Source organism: Lissotriton vulgaris, chromosome 3_1 (genome assembly GCF_964263255.1).
Source record: "Lissotriton vulgaris chromosome 3_1, aLisVul1.2, whole genome shotgun sequence".
NCBI lineage: Eukaryota > Metazoa > Chordata > Amphibia > Caudata > Salamandridae > Lissotriton > Lissotriton vulgaris.
This window is the reverse complement of record NC_141689.1, coordinates 638279440-638301104: the sequence shown is the minus strand read 5'-3', so window position 1 is coordinate 638301104 and position 21665 is coordinate 638279440. Positions and strand designations below refer to the sequence as shown.

At 45.2% G+C, this 21665-nt stretch overlaps 1 protein-coding gene across 2 annotated transcripts in view; it reads left to right on the top strand.

Moving 5' to 3' along the window:
• ELL2 (elongation factor for RNA polymerase II 2) overlaps positions 1 to 21594 on the top strand; it is a 293745-nt gene extending 272151 nt beyond the window's left edge. For both annotated transcript variants that reach the window (XM_086960927.1, XM_086960928.1), the window contains 3 exons: positions 1823 to 1994; positions 17116 to 17160; positions 18129 to 21594. In XM_086960927.1, coding sequence (XP_086817053.1) covers positions 1823 to 1994; positions 17116 to 17160; positions 18129 to 18245 — 334 coding nt within the window. In that variant the 3' untranslated portion in view covers positions 18246 to 21594. The remainder of the gene's footprint in view (positions 1 to 1822; positions 1995 to 17115; positions 17161 to 18128) is intronic.
• The last annotated feature ends 71 nt before the right edge of the window (positions 21595 to 21665 follow it).

Genomic DNA, 21665 nt, shown 5'->3' with positions numbered 1-21665 from the left:
TTCATCAATTCTTTTAGACATTTCTAATGTCAAAATACTGCCATCTGTAACTTCTTCTAGAACAATGATGCAGTATTTTACAAACCACTCTAAGCATAAGTATGCCATGGATTATACTGCGTTCTGGCATACCTAGGCTTCAGAGTGGCTTCATGTCTGTTGGTGTCTGTATCCCCTTTTACTGCCCATGGAAATGTGGTGGAGAAGAATCGCATTGGCCGACTTATCGCACATATTGCGCATGTTTCTAAGTCTTCAGTTTGCTTGATAAAATGACCCGATTGATGCGGGCCAATAGTTACACAGAAATGATTTTCTAGGTTTTGAATTCGAGCATCACTTTGGCGTGTGCCCCAAGTGTAGATTCATTTAGCATACAGTTTTGATTGATTTTGTGGCATCCAACTCGAGTCTTCTGCAGCTGGAGTCTGCGTCCCTGCTGCTGAGATCTGTAGATAGTCTGATTGTCACTGCCTTCCATTCTGATTCTGGTTTGTACCACTTTGAATTCACTCGGCCAGTCATATGCTTCTGTATGTTAAAATAAGTATTATTAAGTTTACCAAATTTTGCCCTGATTTATAGCCCTATGAAACTTTAACATAGCAAGTGCTTAATTATTATATCTTGTTTTTTTGCATTTGTGCGGTTTAGAGAGGCGCCTGCTTTAGTTGGCTACTTCAATTTGACACAGAAAAACCTCACACGTCATCTTGAGTGAAAAGACATTTCATATTGAAATGATCAGTGAAGTTGCTGCTTTCATGGTATTCGATGAGACAGAAAACCAACTCTGAATTTCAGAAATTATAATGGACGGTGGCTGAGTGCGAAAATGCAGCTAAAGATTTGGTAGCAAACTAAATGAGAATGAAGTAATACTATAAAATGAAAGGTGGCAGGGCCAAATTTGCGCTGAGTCGCTACAAAGTTACATAGTCCAGAGTTCCAAGATTGCTCAAAGAATAAATAGACTCCCACCCAACGTTTCAAATTTGGAGACAATGTCCCCAAATATAAATGCAAACAAAGTCTTAATCTGAGCAAACGCCCAGTTCAAAAACAATTCCACCATTCTTTGTTGTAGAGACTTTTTCACTTTCTTTCCAATGTTGGACTACAAGATCAGCAATAGTACATCCAGTCTGAACCACAGTTGTAGCCAACACGTGCTCCATCTTGTGGATAATATCCCACCGACTGATTTATTAAAATACTCATTCCTGAGATGGTAGTTAAGAGTAAAGCGTTTTCTGCCCACACATTTTTGCATACTTTCGACATGCCTGTCCCACAGTCCATTTTTAGCCTATGCTAAAGAGCAGACCTTCATAGAGAACAATTTTTTAAACATTAATAGTTGTCTACATTCAGGTTATCTCCTGACCAACCCAGCCCTAAGAACTCACACTATATATCCGACTGAGAGAATCGTTCTGCAGAAATTATTCTGAACCGGGGTCCTAGGCATATTTTGAGACGTCCTGATCTTTCCAGTTGCATTAGATATATATTGTATCTCGGAATGACATTGTAGAAATTGGTTTTCACCATTTCATAGCTCTGCTGCAAAATGCAATCTGTGTTCCGCATAGCTGCAACCAAGTTTTGGTTAGAAGATGCTGATTCTGTATAGTAAAGCATATTTTCTGCCTGTAAAATGTGTTGGTTATCTCTTCATTGTTAAATGAAGAAGTATGTCGTGTAGTCCTAGTTGGGAGCAATATTTTTAGCCACCACCCTCCATTTTATTTTATCTGTTTCAAAACAATATACATAGACGCAAAAGGAGATGTTTGAGGACACAATCTTTTTCTTGCAGAAAATACACCGCTATTTTATCCTCTGAACAACGCCAAACATACAAGGAGGACTTCAATTCGGAGTATGATGAATATCGAAGCTTGCATGCCCGGGTGGAGAATGTCACTAGGAGATTTATGAAACTTGATTCTCAGCGGAAGCGCCTCTCTCCTGGAACTAAAGAATATAAAGTAAGCAGCGTATTTTATCATATTTTGTTTCTTCCTGCTTGCACAAAAGTTTGTTGCTTTTTTGTATACTAATTTGACGAACTAGATTTCTAGTTTCTTAGCTATCATCACGGTTTCATTTTATCCCCTCACTAGCAGTAAGTGTGGCTGCAGTGTCAGACCGTCTAAGAAATGATATCTCATAATGTCTCTCCTCCTTAGGACAAAGTCCGAGGCTCCTGCCTTTAGTGTTTGCTGGATGTTTTCTTTTGTTAGAACTTCTTATGATTGGCTCATACAGAGAGCACAGCAAAAATGTTCTTCCAAAACTGAAATCATTGCAGTAGTATCCTGTCTGTTACTCCATTATGCTGTCACATGGACTCCTAAAAGGTCAATCCAGAAGAAAAGGCTTGATGCCTGTGGTACTTTACTTTCACAGGCTTGCGAAGGACTGCAGCTAGCAGTTGTAAACATGGGCGACTGCAAAAATGTTTTAAGGAGGATGGGGGCGGCATAATAAAAAAACAAGCATTGGAAATGCAATAGGGCTCGCATTAGGAAAGTTTGAGCTATTGGACTTATAAATGACATTTTTTTATGTATGTTATTTTTTAAAATAGCTAAATTAATAGCTGTCATTTACAGTGCCAATAGTTATAACTTTTGCAAATGTGACAGCTATAGCATTTGTAATGCAACATGTTTTGTATTTACATGACTTAGATGTATTGATATTACAAATAACAATGGCTTTTAATTTTTTTAAATTAATACTTAAATAATTTATTTAATTTGCAATGGCAATAGCTTAAACTTTTGTAAATAACTTTTGTGAAGATTATGTTCAATGTTTTTTGTGACGAAAATCCAAGAACAGAAGTGAAATATTAACATCTTTTTGTGATTTGTAATAAAGCGTGAAAGCTTGAAAACAGCTTGAAACATTGAAAGAACATATTTGAACCAGTGATGCTGTGGTTGTGCTGAGTGGTGTGTGCATCGGTGGAGCTTAGGGGGTGCATTGGTGGAGCTGTGTGGTGGGTGCATTGGTGGAGCTTAGTTGGAGCATCGGTGGAGCGGTGCGGTGGGTGCCTCCGCAGAGCTGTGTGGTGGGTGCATCTGTGGAGCTGTGTGGTGGGTGCATCTGTGGAGCTGTGTGGTGGGTGCATCTGTGGAGCTGTGTGGTGGGTGCATCTGTGGAGCTGTGTGGTGGGTGCATCTGTGGAGCTGTGTGGTGGGTGCATCTGTGGAGCTGTGTGGTGGGTGCATCTGTGGAGCTGTGTGGTGGGTGCATCTGTGGAGCTGTGTGGTCAGTGCATCTGTGGAGCTGTGTGGTCGGTGCATCTGTGGAGCTGTGTGGTGGGTGCATCTGTGGAGCTGTGTGGTGGGTGCATCTGTGGAGCTGTGTGGTTGGTGCATCTGTGGAGCTGTGTGGTGGGTGCATCGGTGGAGCTGTGTGGTGGGTGCATCGGTGGAGCTGTGTGGTGGGTGCATCGGTGGAGCTGTGTTGTGGGAGCTGTGTGGTGGGTGCATCTGTGGAGCTGTGTGGTGGGTGCATCTGTGGAGCTGTGTGGTGGGTGCATCTGTGGAGCTGTGTGGTGGGTGCATCTGTGGAGCTGTGTGGTGGGTGCATCTGTGGAGCTGTGTGGTGGGTGCATCTGTGGAGCTGTGTGGTGGGTGCATCTGTGGAGCTGTGTGGTGGGTGCCTTGGTGGAGCTGTGTGGTGGGTGCCTTGGTGGAGCTGTGTGGTGGGTGCCTTGGTGGAGCTGTGTGGTGGGTGCCTTGGTGGAGCTGTGTGGTGGGTGCCTTGGTGGAGCTGTGTGGTGGGTGCCTTGGTGGAGCTGTGTGGTGGGTGCCTTGGTGGAGCTGTGTGGTGGGTGCCTTGATGGAGCTGTGTGGTGGGTGCCTTGGTGGAGCTGTGTGGTGGGTGCCTTGGTGGAGCTGTGTGGTGGGTGCATTGGTGGAGCTGTGTGGTGGGTGCATTGGTGGAGCTGTGTGGTGGGTGCATTGGTGGAGCTGTGTGGTAGGTGCCTTGGTGGAGCTAGGTGGTGGGTGCATCGGTGGAGCTGTGTCGGTGGAGCTGTGTGGTTGCTGCATCGGTGGAGCTGTGTGGTGGGTGCATCGGTGGAGCTGTGTCGGTGGAGCTGTGTGGTTGCTGCATCGGTGGAGCTGTGTGGTGGGTGCCTTGGTGGAGCTGTGGGGTGGGTGCCTCGGTGGAGCTGTGTGGTGGGTGCATCGGTGGAGCTGTGTGGTGGGTGCATCGGTGGAGCTGTGTGGTGGGTGCATCGGTGGAGCTGGGTGGTGGGTGCATCGGTGGAGCTGTGTGGTGGGTGCATCGGTGGAGCTGCATCGGTGGAGCTGTGTGGTTGCTGCATCGGTGGAGCTGTGTGGTGGGTGCATCGGTGGAGCTGTGTGGTGGGTGCATCGGTGGAGCTGGTTGGTGGGTGCATCGGTGGAGCTGGTTGGTGGGTGCATCGGTGGAGCTGTGTGGTGGGTGCATCGGTGGAGCTGTGTGGTGGGTGCATCGGTGGAGCTGTGTGGTGGGTGCATCGGTGGAGCTGTGTGGTGGGTGCATTGGTGGAGCTGTGTAGGTGGAGCTGTGTGGTGGGTGCATCGGTGGAGCTGTGTGGTGGGTGCATCGGTGGAGCTGTGTGGTGGGTGCATCGGTGGAGCTGTGTGGTGGGTGCATCGGTGGAGCTGTGTGGTGGGTGCATCGGTGGAGCTGTGTGGTGGGTGCATCGGTGGAGCTGTGTGGTGGGTGCATCGGTGGAGCTGTGTGGTGGGTGCATCGGTGGAGCTGTGTGGTGGGTGCATCGGTGGAGCTGTGTGGTGGGTGCATCGGTGGAGCTGTGTGGTGGGTGCATCAGTGGAGCTGTGTGGTGGGTGCATCAGTGGAGCTGTGTGGTGGGTGCATCAGTGGAGCTGTGTGGTGGGTGCATCGGTGGAGCTCTGTGGTGGGTGCATCGGTGAAGCTGTGTGGTGGGTGCATTGGTGGAGCTTAGTTGGAGAATCGGTGGAGCTGTGTGGTGGGTGCATCGGTGGAGCTTTAAAAATTGTGAGTCTCATGCATGAATTGTGTGTTTGCACGTATGCTCCCCCGTGTGCTGCTTGTTCATTTTTTAAACTATTTTTTAACTGCCTGCTTGGGCCTAGCAGCTGCAATTTGCTGCTGTGACACTCCTTTGTTAGAACGTACTTTTTCACACCTTATGTTTGTTTTATTTTCGGTTTACATCTCCAAGGGTGTTTGCCATTTTGTGGGGGGGGTAAATTAAGACAACCAAAATGTCTGCACTAGCACATGCTTATTGAGGCATGCGTAGTGTAAATCAATGCACTCTTATTCATTCATTCGTTTTTTTCCCAATGCTGTTTAACATTGGCAATAACTATTTTCCCCAGAAACAAGTGGCAAAGCTAAAAAGCAAGATCAATTGACTTTAGCAAAGCTTGTAAATTCTTTCGAAAGAGCATCTTGAAAAAGGCTATGAGCAGCTGTGTGCCACTAAGTGGAAACCCTGTGATGCGCAGCCCGTTAATGAGCTGCACACACTCACCCACAAAGAGGTTTGTTAGGAGAGGGTACTCTACATAATGTTCCATGCATTTGATAAAGATCCAGCGAACTGAGTCCTATCCCCCCCACCAATAACCAATTACACTCTCAGTCATCCAATGGCAGAAGAAATAGTTCATACACTCACCCCACCCACATGGTTGGGCGGAGTCACACGTGAAATGTATCTGAGCGCAGATCAGTCTTATTTAGATTTCCTGCACGATGGCTGCATAGTGTTTTTGTACTTTCTTATTTTATTTGCAAGAAACCAACATTGAAAGTGTGCAAGATGAGAGCCATAGCGTAAAGCAGCCTGGTATGAGAATGTCATTGGCAAAATATTGTCTGAAATTAAAAATTCCATCCTGAATATTGTCTACAAAGATATTGGCGATAGCAGATAATAGAAAATCCAGACCCAGTGCGACACCAGGACAATATGTATAACAGATAACATATTTCTATACGATATTCTGACATGTGATGGTGAAGATGAGGAGAGATGGGGGAAATGGTGGGAAACGACTTTGGCTGCTGCACAACATGGCTTTCAAACTGCGGGCTGCAGTCCCTAAGGAGCCATGGAGCTATTTAAGGGGGAGTGTGGCGCAAACAGAAAGTAAAATTAATAATAATGAGACAATGAGGATACAGCCACCATCTCCTCACTCCCGAGGGCCTGCTTCCTGCCCTAAAGCACAGCACACATTAGGGAAGCATAATGCAGAATTCTCTGTCCTGCACTTAAACCATGTTATGTATGTTATGTCATGTCATGTTATGTTGTTGGTGGGGAGGGGGGGCGGGGAGAGGCTAGAAGGGAAGAATAGGGGAGAGTAAGGATGACTAGAGACGCATGGGGAGCAGCAGCCTTTGATGTGCCGGCCGGCCGTGGGCAGTGACTAATTAGGGGAGGAGAAATGCCAGAGCGCACGCTGGGGTAAGCTTGTAGGGGGAGGCTGGTGGCTTTGATGCTGTGCACGCGCTTTTTCACGGGCACAGCATCAAATCGCCGGTTTAGTTAGGCTCTGGATAAGTCCCCAATATGTTCGACATCTGCAATACTTGCGCATTGGCAGAGGTCGAGCCCTAAAAAGAAGTCAAGACCGTGCTGCCTGTATTTTACCGGCAGCGCTATCTTGACATTTTGTTCAAGGGCAAGTGAATAATCCTGGATCCCCTTGCAGACACGCATGGTTGTAAATACCCCAACACCATGATACTGTATGTATACTTAAACCTTTGCATTTGAATTCTATTGGGAATGGTGTATACATTGTCTGCTCCCTATAATATACGGCCTTTGTTAACTGGTTTATGAAGGAAGCATTTTATGTAAATCAAAGCTTTGAACCTAAGTCATGAGAATTATGCGCATATGATTCAAATTGATTCATGAATCCTAGTGGAATGTGGTAGCAGTGTATGAAACCCGTTGCATGGGACTTAAGCAAATAGAATCATAAATCCTACTGGAATTTGATAGCAGTGTATGGAGACCATTGTATGGGACTTAAGCAAATTGAATCATGAATCCTAGTGGAATTTGATAGCGGTGTATGGGTCTTCAGTAGATTCAGTGGTAGTCGCCTACAGACTCTTTCCGGGATAGTTGCATATTCTGGGTGCGCAGCCAGAAAATCAGTCTTATTTCGTGAAGGCTGGGGCTTCAAGTAGAAGCAAGCCTGTACTCTGAAATTGATGAGCGGCATGCAGAGTTTTCTTGCCAGGTAGTGTAATTGATCAAAGTAGATATCTTTATGAACTAGGCAAGCAACTTTCAACAGGGATCACTCTTCAAGAGTTAGCCAGCTTAAATAAGCCATTAGATGTTGTGCGATCAGCTGCTCACTCACTGCACTGTGTAAGGAGGCTGTTAGACTAACTAGATATTTCTGGACTACCAGCATGAATAGCTGCCCCCCCCTTTTGCCCCCCCCCCCCCCCCCCGTAGTCAAACCTAGAGAGGACCATCACATGGATTTCTCAGGTAAGATGATTGCGTAGGAAGTTAGCATTTTTTGGCATTACATTGATAGGTTTGTGGAAATTAAGCATGCAGTCTAAAGTAAAATGAAAGGGTTTGACATCTATGTGAATGGAGCAACGTACTCCTGTAATATTGATTGACTTCAGTCATGGTTGGACTGATTTCTAGCCTGAGGTGAGAATTCTGGTTTTTGGGGGTTAAGGTGGTAGATTGTCATCCAGGATTTAATGCGAAGGTTGATGCAAGTCTGGATACATTGCTTGGAGAAAACGCTTTCAAGAATAACTAGATGCCATCCAAATATTGGCATGTTGGTGATGGGCTATGCCATAGTCATTAATGAGATCTCCCAGTGGTTTGCGGTACACATTAAATAAATCAAGAGCTAGATCTGATCCTTCCATGACCCCTTTATTTATGCCAACTGGGTGCAGCAGGATATGGTCCTCAATTACACGTGAATGCTTCTCAAGGTAAGATTTGAAGAAATGAAAAACGATCTCACTGAAGCCCATGCGTTCTTTTAAAGTGTGAAGGAGCACTTCAGGGTTGCACTATCAAGGACGCTGACGGGTCCATTGAGATTACTTGGTAGGAGTTTCCATTCTCAATAAGTCGTGGGACACTGTCAGGCATTTAGAATCTCACTGACTCTATACTAAATCCAGCCTAGACTTTCATCAAATATCTATCGGGTGACATCACCTTCCTCCTAGCCCCCTTCGTCCCCCTCCCCTTAGCAGCTACAGCGGGCATAGGGTTCTTTATGGGTCTCTTCTGCCAGCAAATTGGCACACAAAAGTTCGTCATCCACTCGTCAATAGAAGAGAAGGGTAAATCGAACAGGAAAAGAAAGTAAGAAAGAAGTAAGGCTGGGAGGAAGGAAGGGTGAAAAGAAGGAAGTATGGGTGAATGAGTAGATGATGAATAAATATGTGGATGAAAGGATATTGGATGAACAGGGGAAAGGATGGCTGAGTAAAGGGATGGAATGGATGAGTAGGTGGAAAGTTGATGAATGGCTGGGTGGATGGACGGTAGAATGGATTGGATGGCAGTGGATGGATGGGGAAAGTCGGTGGATGGGGATGGTCGGTGGATGGGGATGGTCGGTGGATGGGGATGGTCGATGGCAAAGTGAAAGAATGACTATGTGGGTAGCAAATTACACGGATTAATGGGAGAGTGGCAGATCGGATGGATGTATGGATAGAAGGAAGTATTGATGAATGGATGGCATAGCGGATGGATGGCATAGCGGATGGATGGATGGATGGATGGATGGCATAGCGGATGGATGGATGGAAGGCATAGCGGTTGGATTGATGGCATAGCGGTTGGATTGATGGCATAGCGGTTGGATTGATGGCATAGCGGTTGGATTGATGGCATAGCGGTTGGATTGATGGCATAGCGGTTGGATTGATGGCATAGCGGTTGGATGGATGGCATAGCGGTTGGATGGATGGCATAGCGGTTGGATGGATGGCATAGCGGTTGGATGGATGGCATAGCGGATGGATGGCATAGCATAGCGGTTGGATGGATGGCATAGCGGTTGGATGGATGGCATAGCGGTTGGATGGATGGCATAGCGGTTGGATGGATGGCATAGCGGTTGGATGGATGGCATAGCGGTTGGATGGATGGATGCATGGCATAGCGGATGGATGGATGGATGCATGGCATAGCGGATGGATGGATGGATGCATGGCATAGCGGATGGATGGATGGATGCATGGCATAGCGGATGGATGGATGCATGGCATAGCGGATGGATGGATGGATGGATGGATGGATGAATGGATGCATGGATGGATGAATGGATGCATGGATGCATGCATGGCTTAGCGGGTGGATTGATGGCTTAGCGGGTGGATTGATGGCTTAGCGGGTGGATTGATGGCTTAGCGGGTGGATTGATGGCTTAGCGGGTGGATTGATGGCTTAGCGGGTCGATTGATGGCTTAGCGGGTCGATTGACAGCTGAGTGGGTGGACGTGGACGGACGGCAGGGCGGGTGGACGGACGGCAGGGCGGGCGGACGGCAGGGCGGGTGGACGGACGGCAGGGCGGGTGGACGGACGGCAGGGCGGGTGGACGGACGGCAGGGCGGGTGGACGGACGGCAGTGGATGGATGGCTGGCTGCAGCAGAGTGGGTGGATGGACGGACGGCAGCAGAGTGGGTGGATGGACGGACGGCAGCAGAGTGGGTGGATGGACGGACGGCAGCAGAGTGGGTGGATGGATGGATGGATGGACGGCAGCAGAGTGGGTGGAGGGATGGACGGCAGGGTGGGTGGGTGGACGGCAGAGTGGGTGGATGGGCGGATGGGCGTATGGATGGACGGCAGAGTGGGTGGATGGACGGATGGACGGCAGAGTGGGTGGATGGACGGCAGAGTGGGTGGATGGACGGCAGAGTGGGTGGATGGACGGCAGAGTGAGTGGATGGCTGGATGGATGGCTGGCTGGATGGCTGGATGGCAGGCAGGCTGGCTGGCTGGCTGGCTGGCTGGCTGGCTGGCTGGCTGGCTGGACGGACGGACGGACGGCAGGGTGGACGGACGGACGGCAGGGTGGATGGATGGACGGACGGATGGACGGCAGGGTGGACGGACGGACGGACGGCAGGGTGGACGGACGGACGGACGGCAGGGTGGACGGACGGACGGATGGCAGGGTGGACGGACGGACGGATGGCAGGGTGGACGGACGGACGGATGGCAGGGTGGACGGACGGACGGCAGGGTGGACGGACGGACGGCAGGGTGGACGGACGGACGGACGGCAGGGTGGACGGACGGACGGACGGCAGGGTGGACGGACGGACGGCAGGGCGGACGGACGGACGGACTGACGGCAGGGTGGACGGACTGACGGCAGGGTGGACGGACTGACGGCAGGGTGGACGGACTGACGGCAGGGTGGACGGACGGACGGCAGGGTGGACGGACGGACGGACGGCAGGGTGGATGGACGGACGGACGGCAGGGTGGACGGATGGACGGACGGACGGCAGGGTGGACGGCGTGACGGACGGCAGGGTGGACTCCTCAACAAAGCCTGTGAGAAGTCTCCCCAGAGAATTAGTTGTTACAACACAGCGCCTTAGCAGCAGATCTATAGTGGTGGTCCAGTCATCAACAAAAACACAGGCTGAGAAGGAGCCTCCCAGGAGATTTCCTGGACCACCCACCACAACAGGCACCGGAGCTAGCACCAACCCCAGGCTAGTTACACCCAGACACACGCCAGAGGGAGGGTCCCCTGACCTGGAATCACCAAGCTTTCATTGGCAGAGTGTAGGTCAGAAGCTTGTGGTGGCACCCACCGTCCGATCATTGGGTCAGTTCGCCAGGCAGGAGGACAGCTCCCCGCAGGGCCACGGTCCCAAAAAGAGGCTCACATGGCCAGGCTAGTGATCATGCCCAAAACAGGCCGAAGGGAGTGAAAGTTCCATGCAAGACCCAATTCAGATAGCGAGTTTAGTAGGAGGATTACGGGTCAAACAAGGCCTGGTATTAATATGAAGCTTTCCTTATCTATTGTACTTCTTGCGTCTTTCCTCTCCATCACTTTCGGTCCAGGTCAGTATTTCATCTTCTCATTTAGTCCTCTGTGCACCTTTCTCTCTCAGATTCTCTCTGCATAGAAGGCCTTCCTTTCACTTGTGTACAGGCCTTTTCCCTTTATTGCAATGGTCATGTTTTTACATTCTAAAATGTTCCTCCACAGTTTTTGCTTTTCAGTTTTTTCTTTTGCCTTTTCTCCACTTCTGTTCTCTGCTAAATTCTGAGGTCTTCTGGCTTGGCCTGTGCTTGCCCTAACACATCTGCAATTCCTGCTCTACGTGCTGTTTTGTCCCTCTCTGCAAGTTGTTCCTTCACCCCTTTTTTAGGTTGTCTTTTTCTATCTGCTTAACTTGCGTAAGCGCTTTCTGCTCTCCCTGGTTTGTTTCTCCTCTCATCCTTCCTCTCTACCCCTTAACCCTTATTAGGTAATGCGCTTGCTTGTTTTAGAAGTCTTGCCATTTGCGCTACTTGAGTGATCTCTTTACTTACCTTTTTAGGTTTCCCAGTGTTCGCGCAGCAGTGTTCGCGCAGGCGAAATCTTTTGAGTTTCAGTATGGGGCTTTAACCCGCCATAAATGGAGGCTAGCCATTGGAACAGAGATGCGTCAGTCATTGTCCGAGCAGATTCGTGGGCGTTCCGGTGATTTTTTCCCTCTCCGCCCCTTTAACAAAGTCATTGTGGCGGTGAGCGGATGTTTTTGGGGGGGGGGGGGGGGGGGGAAGAAGAGGCGGCATGTTGTGTTCAGTTCATCGTGGCTTTTGCGGGAGTGGACTGCGCGATTTATGTTGCCGGATGTTTGCAAGCAGGTAAGCAGCATTTTCTTCTAATTTTATTTTAACTTTGTACGTCTTTCCGTTTGTCGTCTCTGTGTATTGTTGTCTGTGGCTTCTTTCCATCTTGTCGTTTCCGTGTACCGTACTGCTTGTCTGTCTTTTGTCTTGTACCGTCGTGCGTGGCTGTTGTCTTTGTGTCCTTTACCGTCGTGCGTGGCTGCTGTCTCGTCTCTGTGTATTGTTGTCCGTGGCTTCGTTCGTGATGTTTTTGGCTGCCATTTTTTCAGGAAGCTGGGGCGGGCGGGTCGCGAGTGCCTGGCATTGCTTGTTCAGTGTGTGAATGTCCCTATTTTTCTCTGGTGACCTTCGAAATAGGATTTCAGCTAAAGTGATTAAAAGAATACTTTTGCAGTCATGTATCTGAAAAGGTCTTAGTACAGTTCACTAGTGAGTAAATGTAGTGTGGATGACGTTGGATTAGGAAGAATAAAACTGTCTGCCCTTGCGCGATTCCTGCCAGCAATATTTACGTCCTGTTTTTCCAACACTTTCCCCGCAGCAGCTAATTCCGTAGTTTAGAATTTAAAATGTCCCTTTCTGTTGTAAACAAAACACCCTGAATCCGTATTCCTTGCTTTCACTGTCACTTGTTTCTTCCGCCCACGCTTATCTCCGGTAGTTACCGCAATGTTGCACTGTTTGTTTTCCTCGATATGAAAACTGGTGATTTGGACTTATTTTCTTTTTTTCATATGATTTTGTGGGGGGGGGGGGTGTATTTGGAATTTTAAACTGTGCTGCCTGTAACTTTTCAGTTACTTCAGAGCGCAACATGGCTGCAGCCATTGGGAATGCAGGAGAACGGCAGAGCAGCTGCCCCTTAGAATCTCTGTTGATGAGTGCTTTAGCCGCACTGCCCTTTTAGAGCTGCCAAAGTAGATGTGGCCATTATGAGACCCAAGTCCCTGTAGTAACTTTTAAAGTGAAGTGTAGCAAGCCTTCGAGTCCGACCGTTGCAGATTGCTTGTGCAGGATATCATTATCTTGGTCTCAGGTTTTCCCCAAAAATGTAATCTTAATAAATAAAAAATATATAAAGATATGTTCAAGTGTGAGTCACATTTTGTTCCTGCTCACCACAGCACACAGCATGGTTCAGTGGGTCAGCCCACTTAATTCATAAACGGTCTTGCACCGTGGGTGAAACCAGTTGTCCTGATCTCGTGTGCACAGCTTCCTGAAACGACGTGCACTTGAGTACAGAGATATAACGTTGCTGGGCTCATGAACCATTCCTTTATTTTATCTTTACTATACCTTCACCATTATTTTTACATGCTGAAAATTTTTGCAAAAACAATATATTGAACGCCACACGAGGACAGAACTCAGTGAGTGAGATTTCAGAAATCTGAACAACCCAAATTACTTCACCCTACATATCTGGGCAGAACGCTTTATTGCCCCTGCCCTCCCAGGATAAACTTGATGGTGCCCACTTCCCTAAGCCTCGCAAGGACAAAGGTAAAAATTCCAGGGGAATTTACACATGTTGTCAAGAATGTATAGACACGCCATTGTGACACAGTGATGCATTCACCACACTCACCTCGCTGCTAAACATGGCACTGACACACCACTGAGAGAGGGAAAAACCACAGACCTTACGAGGGCACCATTCGCACATTACTCAGGTGCCGTGACACAGGCACACCCCAACATGATGCCATCTGCATGAAACGCCAGCATGGCGGGGGAGATCGTGGCCTAACTGCTGGCCCTGTCGGGCTGGGTGCTGGTCTGCTCCAGGCTGCCCACCAACTACTGGAAGTGTGTGGCTCTGTGTGTGGCTCTGTGTGTGTGTGTGGCTCTGTGTGTGTGTGTGGCTCTGTGTGTGTGTGTGGCTCTGCGTGTGTGTGGCTCTGCGTGTGTGTGTGTGGCTCTGCGTGTGGCTCTGTAGGAATGTATGTGTGTGGGACTTTGTGTGTGGCACTTGCGAGAGATTGAGCTATTGGCATTGTAAATGACAGTGCCATTTATTTATATATTTTCAAAACCAACACAAATAAAAATGTCATTTACAATACCAATAGCTCTAACTTTTTGTAAAGCGAAACCGTTGCATTGTAAATGCTTGTTGACATTCGCTTTTATCCTTTCTCTTCCTCACCTGTTTTTCACATGTTTTTCCTCTTCTTTCTCCCTGAACACCCCATCCCCCCCCCCGCCCCGCCCCCCCCCCCCCCCCCAACTTCTCCACAGCCCTGCACTCCTGATTTTGCCTTTATGCCATTTGTCTTAGCCAGTTATTCTTCTGGATTTCCCAAAAGAAGCGACTCCAGCTTTCTGCTTCTTACCTTTAGCACCAGGATGCCCATTGTGGATATTACAAATATCTACACTTGCTCGCCATTACTTTCATAATACCTCTGCCCAGCTAGCCTTTTCACTTTCTAGCTTTATTTTTCAATTTTTTCTCCTATATGCGTAACGGTTATGCTCTGCCTGTTTGCCCCTCTGTCAGCACTTCTTGCACCCCTCATTACCTTTCTGACCATCTTTTCTGTGCCTATTTCTCACTCTAATTTTCTCAATCTATTGTTGGTGCCCCCACCCCTTTTGCCTATTTCCTGACTTCTCACTGCTGATCCCACTGCTGTTCTCAAGAGCGATGTCGGAAGAAGTGACTAGTGGTGGCGGAAAGGGATGATTAGAATTAGGAGTGTGTAAAAACTGGAATAAAGCTCCTTTGGGAGGTTGAACTTAAATATCTTAAAAGGGTAACAGAAGCCCCTTTTTAGATCTTGCCTTCCCAAGCGCTAGTACATACGCTCTCGCTTGCAAGAGATTGTTTTCTACTAGTGGCTTTGAACCACTTGTTGACTTCATTGTCACTCTTATTTGCTACCTTGCAATTTGCCCGCGTATGCTGGTTTCCCTTCTTGCGTGTGAAAGAAGCATGGTCCAAGTACGGATTGCTTCATCTGTATTAGGGTCCTTCCACTGCTGCCAATGTGATTGAAGTACTATTTTCAAATTCAGTCCTGTTGCTTCTCCACCCCCACTCTCCGTTGTCTGTTGCATCTTTCCTTCCACCCTCAGGAAAAAAATGCTGAGATAATTAACTGATAATGCATACTGTTGAACATGGCAGGCTCTTGTTAGCTCATCTTCAGAGCCTGTTCTCAGTGGGTAGCAGTACATTTTCCTGAGTTGGTTCTTTCACGTGGATAAGATTGGTTTGTCAACCTTGGTGTTTGGAAATTGTCTGACTCCTCAAACTACAGGAGGAAATGGCCCTTAAAGGACACTTGACCCCACCCACTCTTGATCAGGATATTCAGGGTTCTTTGCTAAATAACTGCTGGCATGTTTACTCATCGTTGCCTTCTGAATTGAATGCTCCCATCTGAAAAATAAGACGCAAGTATAGGGCAGCTGTGAGCAGTTTGCAATTAATATATTAAATTCAGTGGATAACAATTCATGCTATTGCAAATGTCTCCTTAATGGTAGTAATGTATTCCATGTAGTCATTAATGTGGCCCCTGCTGCTCCTATTGACAACAAGTATTGGCAAACCCAATTGGTCTCGCCTATGCAAGAGCTGTTGACTTTGCCAGGGTGTTTTAGCCTTGTTGTATACGAGCCTGGCTGCTGTTTAGCATGGCTAAAAGTTAGTGGCGTAGAGGAAAATGTTGTGGAGTGTCAGAGTGGCATGGCGAATAGTGGAGTAGTGTCGTGGAGTGTCAGTGTTGTGAATGGAAGTGGCATGGAGTGGAGTCTCTTAGCGCGGAGCAGAGTGAGTGGCGTAGAGTGGTGCATAGAGTGCAGTGGCGTAGATTGCAGTAGTGTGGAATAGTGGCTCTGAGTTCAGTTGGAAAGTGCAGTGCTTTAGAGTGGAGTTCAGTGGCTCAGAGAGCATTGGCGCTGGTTGAAGTAGCTTAGGGTAGATTGAAGTGGCACTGAGTAGTGGGATGCAGGGTAGAGTGAAGTGGAATAGAGTAGAGTAATGGTTTAGAGTGCAGTGGCATAGAGTGCACTTTTGCAGAGTAAGATAGAGTGGCGTATGGTTGATTGGCGTAGAGTGCAGGTGAGTAAAGTGAAATGGTACAGAGTAGAGTGCATAGGCATTGTGTTGCAGAGTGGCCTAGACTGGACTGGCGTGGAGTGCGGTGTCGAAGAGTGCACTGCTGTAGAGTATATTTGCATATTGTAGAGTGGTACACAGTAGAGCAGTGGCCTAGAATGTAGTAGTGTAGACTGGACTAGTGCATTGGTGTGGTGTAAAGTGCAGTGCTTCAAAGTAGGGCAGTGGTGTGCAGTGGCTTAGAGTTGAATAGGCATAGTGTGATAGCACATTTTCCTTAGACAAAATCTTTTCAATCTAAATCACCATTACATTTGCACAGACCTACAGTTTCACGGATAAAAGTATACTGTGCACATACGATAATGTGTGAAAACATCATTACCTAGTGTTTGGTTTTGTTTTGATCTTTTTAAAATAGTTGTTTACAACACTCTTTAGAATTCCCAAAAATGTGCTGCATTTGGGCTTTCCTATTTCTGAAATATCTACGCAGTTCATTTACAGACATTTACATTTTGTTGTGTGCTTGAAAAAACAGAAAAACATCGTACACCCTTACTCGAGCACTCCCAGAAGCCAGCATGATTGTCACATATCCCCTCACTTTGAACCAAGCTCTCTGGCAAAGAGTGACATTTGACCTCGGTGTTTGAATGCACAGCAAATGTGACCAGATGAGAACAAGATTTAAAGTTCTGTTAACAGAAATCGAGCACTAGTGGACTAATACAGTAAATGGGGGTTGGGCTGGGGAAGGGGCGAGCTCAAGCTGGACAGCCTAACATAAATAGAGCCAGTAAATAGAAAGCAAGCAAATGTGAGCAACAAACCACAAAACGAATGGTAAGCAATGGGTGTAATGCATTCCCAGGGAAGCTTTCTGAATGTTACCAAGATATAGTTGGCAAACCACACCGCTCTGCTGTCTGGTAGGCTTAGACCCAAAAGTGCTTCCATTGAATGTGGCACTGCTGTGGTTCTAGTGATTGGGTGGACCTCCTCAAGATGTTGCTGGCAGAATCAAATATCCAGCTTTTGATCAATGTTCTTTAACATTCCTAAAGTAATCTTGTGACACACTGTAATTGTTATTTGCAGTTAGAAGAAAAGCAAAAAACTCTCCATTAACTTACTGTTTTCATTTTAGATTGTTCATGAGGAAGTGCTACAGGAGTACCGGAAGATCAAACGGGTTTGTATAGTTTACTATAGCAACACTTATTTTAGCACGTCAGTCTTAGAGAAGCAGTTGTATACGGGCATTGTTCTTGATCGGAATATACTTTAATTGTTAGGTACGTACAATTAAAAGAAAAAAAATATATATCTGTTCCTCCCAGTTCCCAGCCACACCATAATCGTCAAACGCTAGAAATGATTTCTACAAGTCCCCAGTGGACCACCTTCATTCCTGAAGTCTACCAGAAGAGACTCCAAAAACATTTTAAAAAAACAATAAATCGTCAACCTTCAAACCTCCTGATTTTTTTTTTTTCTACAATGATTTAAAGGTCCTGGAATGGGGAAGTTAACACAAGTTCGTTAACTTATGCTTGCAGTGACTGCTATATTTTCTTGCCAGACATTTCTTCTGTTGGCTTATAGTTCAGTGCCTGTACCGGTTATTCTTCTGGTGCTTACGGTATATGGCTGTTTGATCACTGGAGTCACCTGCCCAAGAGATTGATATGACAGCATGGCTGTTGGCAAATCTGTTAGATGTGGGCTGGGACATCGGATCCTCGGATTCAGAAGTAGTTTGTTGAGAGGAAGTCGTTTTTTAATGTATGTTGTGAGAGATGTCCTTAGGACATTTTGTGAAAAAAGATCTGCTTCAATTTGAAATGTGCAATGGTAAAAATTAATCTATCTACGTGTTTTTTTAATTATTTAAAATAACTTATCTGTAGTCAATGTTTCCCTATTGCCAAATGTTCACCCCACTCCTTTTGAACCTATTTGGACGTGTTTCAATAGTTATTATTCCGGTGACAAAACCTGTAAATCTGGATGTCCTACCCAAGTATCATGATTTTAAAATTGTGTATTCTTGTGACATTTTCAGAATGGTACCTGCTTTGACATAGTTTTTGCTGAATGTCTTGTTTATTTTACCTGTAGTGTCTGCAATTGTAACCATTTTTTTTATTTTTTTTACAGTCTAGCCCAAACTACAATGAAGAGAAATACAGATGTGAATATCTGCACAGCAAACTGGCGCACATTAAAAGACTAATAAGTGAATTTGACCAACGGCAGGCAGAGCCATGGCACTAGTACTCTGCTGAGACCATAAGATGTGAATAAACTTAATGTTATTTATTTAAAAAATTCCAAATGCTTTCCTTAAAGATACGAAAAGTTAAACTTTTGTAATCCAGGAGTTTGGTAATGGCAACCTGAGTTACTATTTTCTTTTGCTTTCCTGCATATTTGAAGCTGCTTTTTTGGTCCTTTATTTCCTTTTTTTCTTCAGACTAGTTTGTCCACGAATTATTTGAGGTACTGGGGATCCAGTATCCTTAATTTGAGTTTGTATTCATTTAAAGAAACTAAATGAAATGCTCTGGGACAAAGTCTGTTTTCTGACCTTTGATACTCATGTTAACCTTTTGCCTTAAATGGTATAAAGCGTTAAGAAATTTGCACAAAATACAAAAAAACATTGTTTTGGGGGCTAAGGGGACGGAATGGTGTATAAACATCTGAATACCATGCAGTCTTATGTGGAACTGTAACCTATCCCTGAGAGTTTAAACCCCCCACTGCAGTGATTGCCTTAAGGTGTTTGCTTATGTACACTTGGTGTGGTTAATAATTAACTGCACTACTTCTCACTTAAGTCAATCAGTGGGAAGCACACTGTGGCCTACCAGCTTCTCAAAGAGTGCCTGTCTGCGTGCATGGGTTGTGTGGGTGTGAGCATACATGAAGAAAAGCTGCTACTCCTTTGTAGGCCGAACGCTCAGGTTTAACCAACTGATGAGTGTTAAATTAGGGGTATTCGTAAAAGAATTTGCTACTTCTCATGTGGAGGAAAAAGCATTTCCATTTCAACTGTGTCAGCTTTACTAACATTGGTTGGGGGGTGGGAAAGGGAGGGGGAAAGTTGATACTTATATAAAAAGTAAACAGATCTATAGTTTTGGGACAAAATTAAAATAAATGACCGTGTAGGTATCCTATTTATATACTGCTATAAAGTATTTTTGAAGAGATATGCAAAGAAGCTATTGCCTACATAAAATGTATATTTAAAGATGTTTCTCCTGGGTACCAGGAATATAACAAAGAGCAGATGTATTTATAGAGAATACTGTGATCCTCCAACAGCACAAACTTTCATTTCATGCAATTTATCTGTTTACTTTCATATTATATATAAATATATATACTATCAGTTATTTTATCAAGTGGGAACATAAGTTATTTGGTCAAAAGTAAGGAGTTGAATTTTTCTGGACTAAAATTCTGCTTCCTTATATAATTATTTTTTGTCTTATTTGTCTTCTCAAAGTGCTGCCAATTGTAAAGGGAAGCATTATGTTTACAGAGCTGATTATTGGAATGTTTGCCAAAACTTTGGTAGTATTTTTAATAAATTCTGCTTCCATCATCTTAGATTGTTTTATAAAATCACTGTAAACCAGAAAATGTTCTAAATCTAAGGAAGCCGGCATAAAATTTCTTCGGCGCTCTATTGTAGATTATGTTTTGAGGCACTGTGTTTTCTTTACAGCCAAAACTGCCAGTCCATAAAGATGTATTTGCACATAAAATCTGTATCGTAAATGAACAGTACTTGAGCAGTCTTTGTAGATTAGATCTGTTGGAAAATTACCAGAATTTACGTTAAATATATATGAAGGAATTATTAGTTTTAAAGGTGACTTTGAAATGGGATTTGAATGCTACACTAAAATCGGAATGGAGATTCCCCCAAAACCCACTGATGTGTAGCTCTCCAGTTACTTTTTTGTAGCTAGTTACACACTAAATATAGCAGGTCTTTTTATTGCAACTTCTGTTAGCCTAGAAGTACATCTGGTGCAAGTAGCTTAGACAGGATTTAACATTTGATTTTACCAATTGCCTTATATACGTCACAGCCTCATTTTGTGTTTTAAGGAAAGGTATGCACGGCTTAGAATGTGGAAGTGGCCTATAACTGGCAATAAAAGGAAAACATAACTGCATTGGTTAAATGAATGCACACTGGGTGGGACCATTACTTTATATTGTGCCTCCAGCTAACCATGCACTATATTGAATGTGAAACTTGCTGGGGTATTTATTGGCTATGTACAGACTGGTCGTAGCTGAAGACACCATCCTATAAGTGGATGGCATTTTCTGGTTTACAGGCTGGGTGCATTCATTAAAACTGGAGATGGCCTTACTGTCTCGAGGTCCATCGCTGCACATTTTTGGTAGACCTGATGAACTACTGTAAAGCCTTAAGTGAATTGGCTTGTCCTTAACCTTATGCATTTCTCAGGTGTTGCAAATTCTGTCAGCCTGTCATGTAAAGTAGAGCTGCAAGTCAACATATCTTCTGCTATGCCCAAATCTACATTCCTGTTGAACAAATATTGTAATGGCCTGTGGCTATCAGGTCACTGAGTGTTGTACTGCTCACCACTTAATTTGCAATTTTTTTCTGAAAGCAAGTGAATTTTTGCAATGGTGGTAAAACAGCATCAGTATTACTACTATGCAGATATCTTTTATTACAATTGCTAAGGAATCATGTTAGGGAAACCTTGTCTGATTTTAAAATCATTGGCACATAGAATAACATGTAATCCCATTGTCTCACATTTGTCGTCGAGCGGATCTTGTTAATAATTTAAGGCCAACTTTCGTGGCATGTAAGAATTTTTTTAAATGCTTGTGTAAAATGTGTCGGCAACCATTTCCCTCACTAATCGGACCTGTTAAATAGACATTACAGCATGTATGGGCAGACAAACCATGCAGTATTCTCTTAAATGTCCTACTTTAAACTTCACTTTTTTCCAAAACATACTTTTTTAATCTGCAAAGTAGCATACTGTTCTGTTTTGCAACATGTATATTTTGAAATTTGGAAACCAATGCTTAAATGTACTTTTTGAGATAATGTATGCTTGGCATCTCAAAGTAAATGCCAAATTGGCTAGCCAGTTAAAAAGAAGCTAAGCTTAAATTCACTCATTCCATTTCAACATTTCAAGTTGCCACTACAATTTTCCAAAATCTATTGTACCACATCAATTTATTGTCATCCTTCCGATGATATAAATGTTAACTCCTGCCATGTAGGCCTGGCACTTGCCTTTGCTACTGTCTCTGCACATGTGATACAAAATCCACTACTTGTATGCACAATGGGCATAGCTGAAGCCAGCACTTTAAAAGAAACATTCTGTGGAAGGATATCGGCCAGTGACAATATGGTTGTAATCCTTCCATAGTTCTAAGTGTTAAACCATTTCTCATTTGTTCCATTCAAACTGTATTGTTCGGATTCAACAAGGTTAAATGCCACGGGGGCATTTTGTTATCTAATGAAATTTGAGCCATTGTTGCCCCATGTGTTCTATACCAATTTCAGTTGTTATTAAAAAGTTAACTTTGCAAATCTGACATGTTGTTTTTTTCATTAATCTTGATGTGGGGTCTTTTACATATTCAGTAGCTGCCACTAAAGGCATC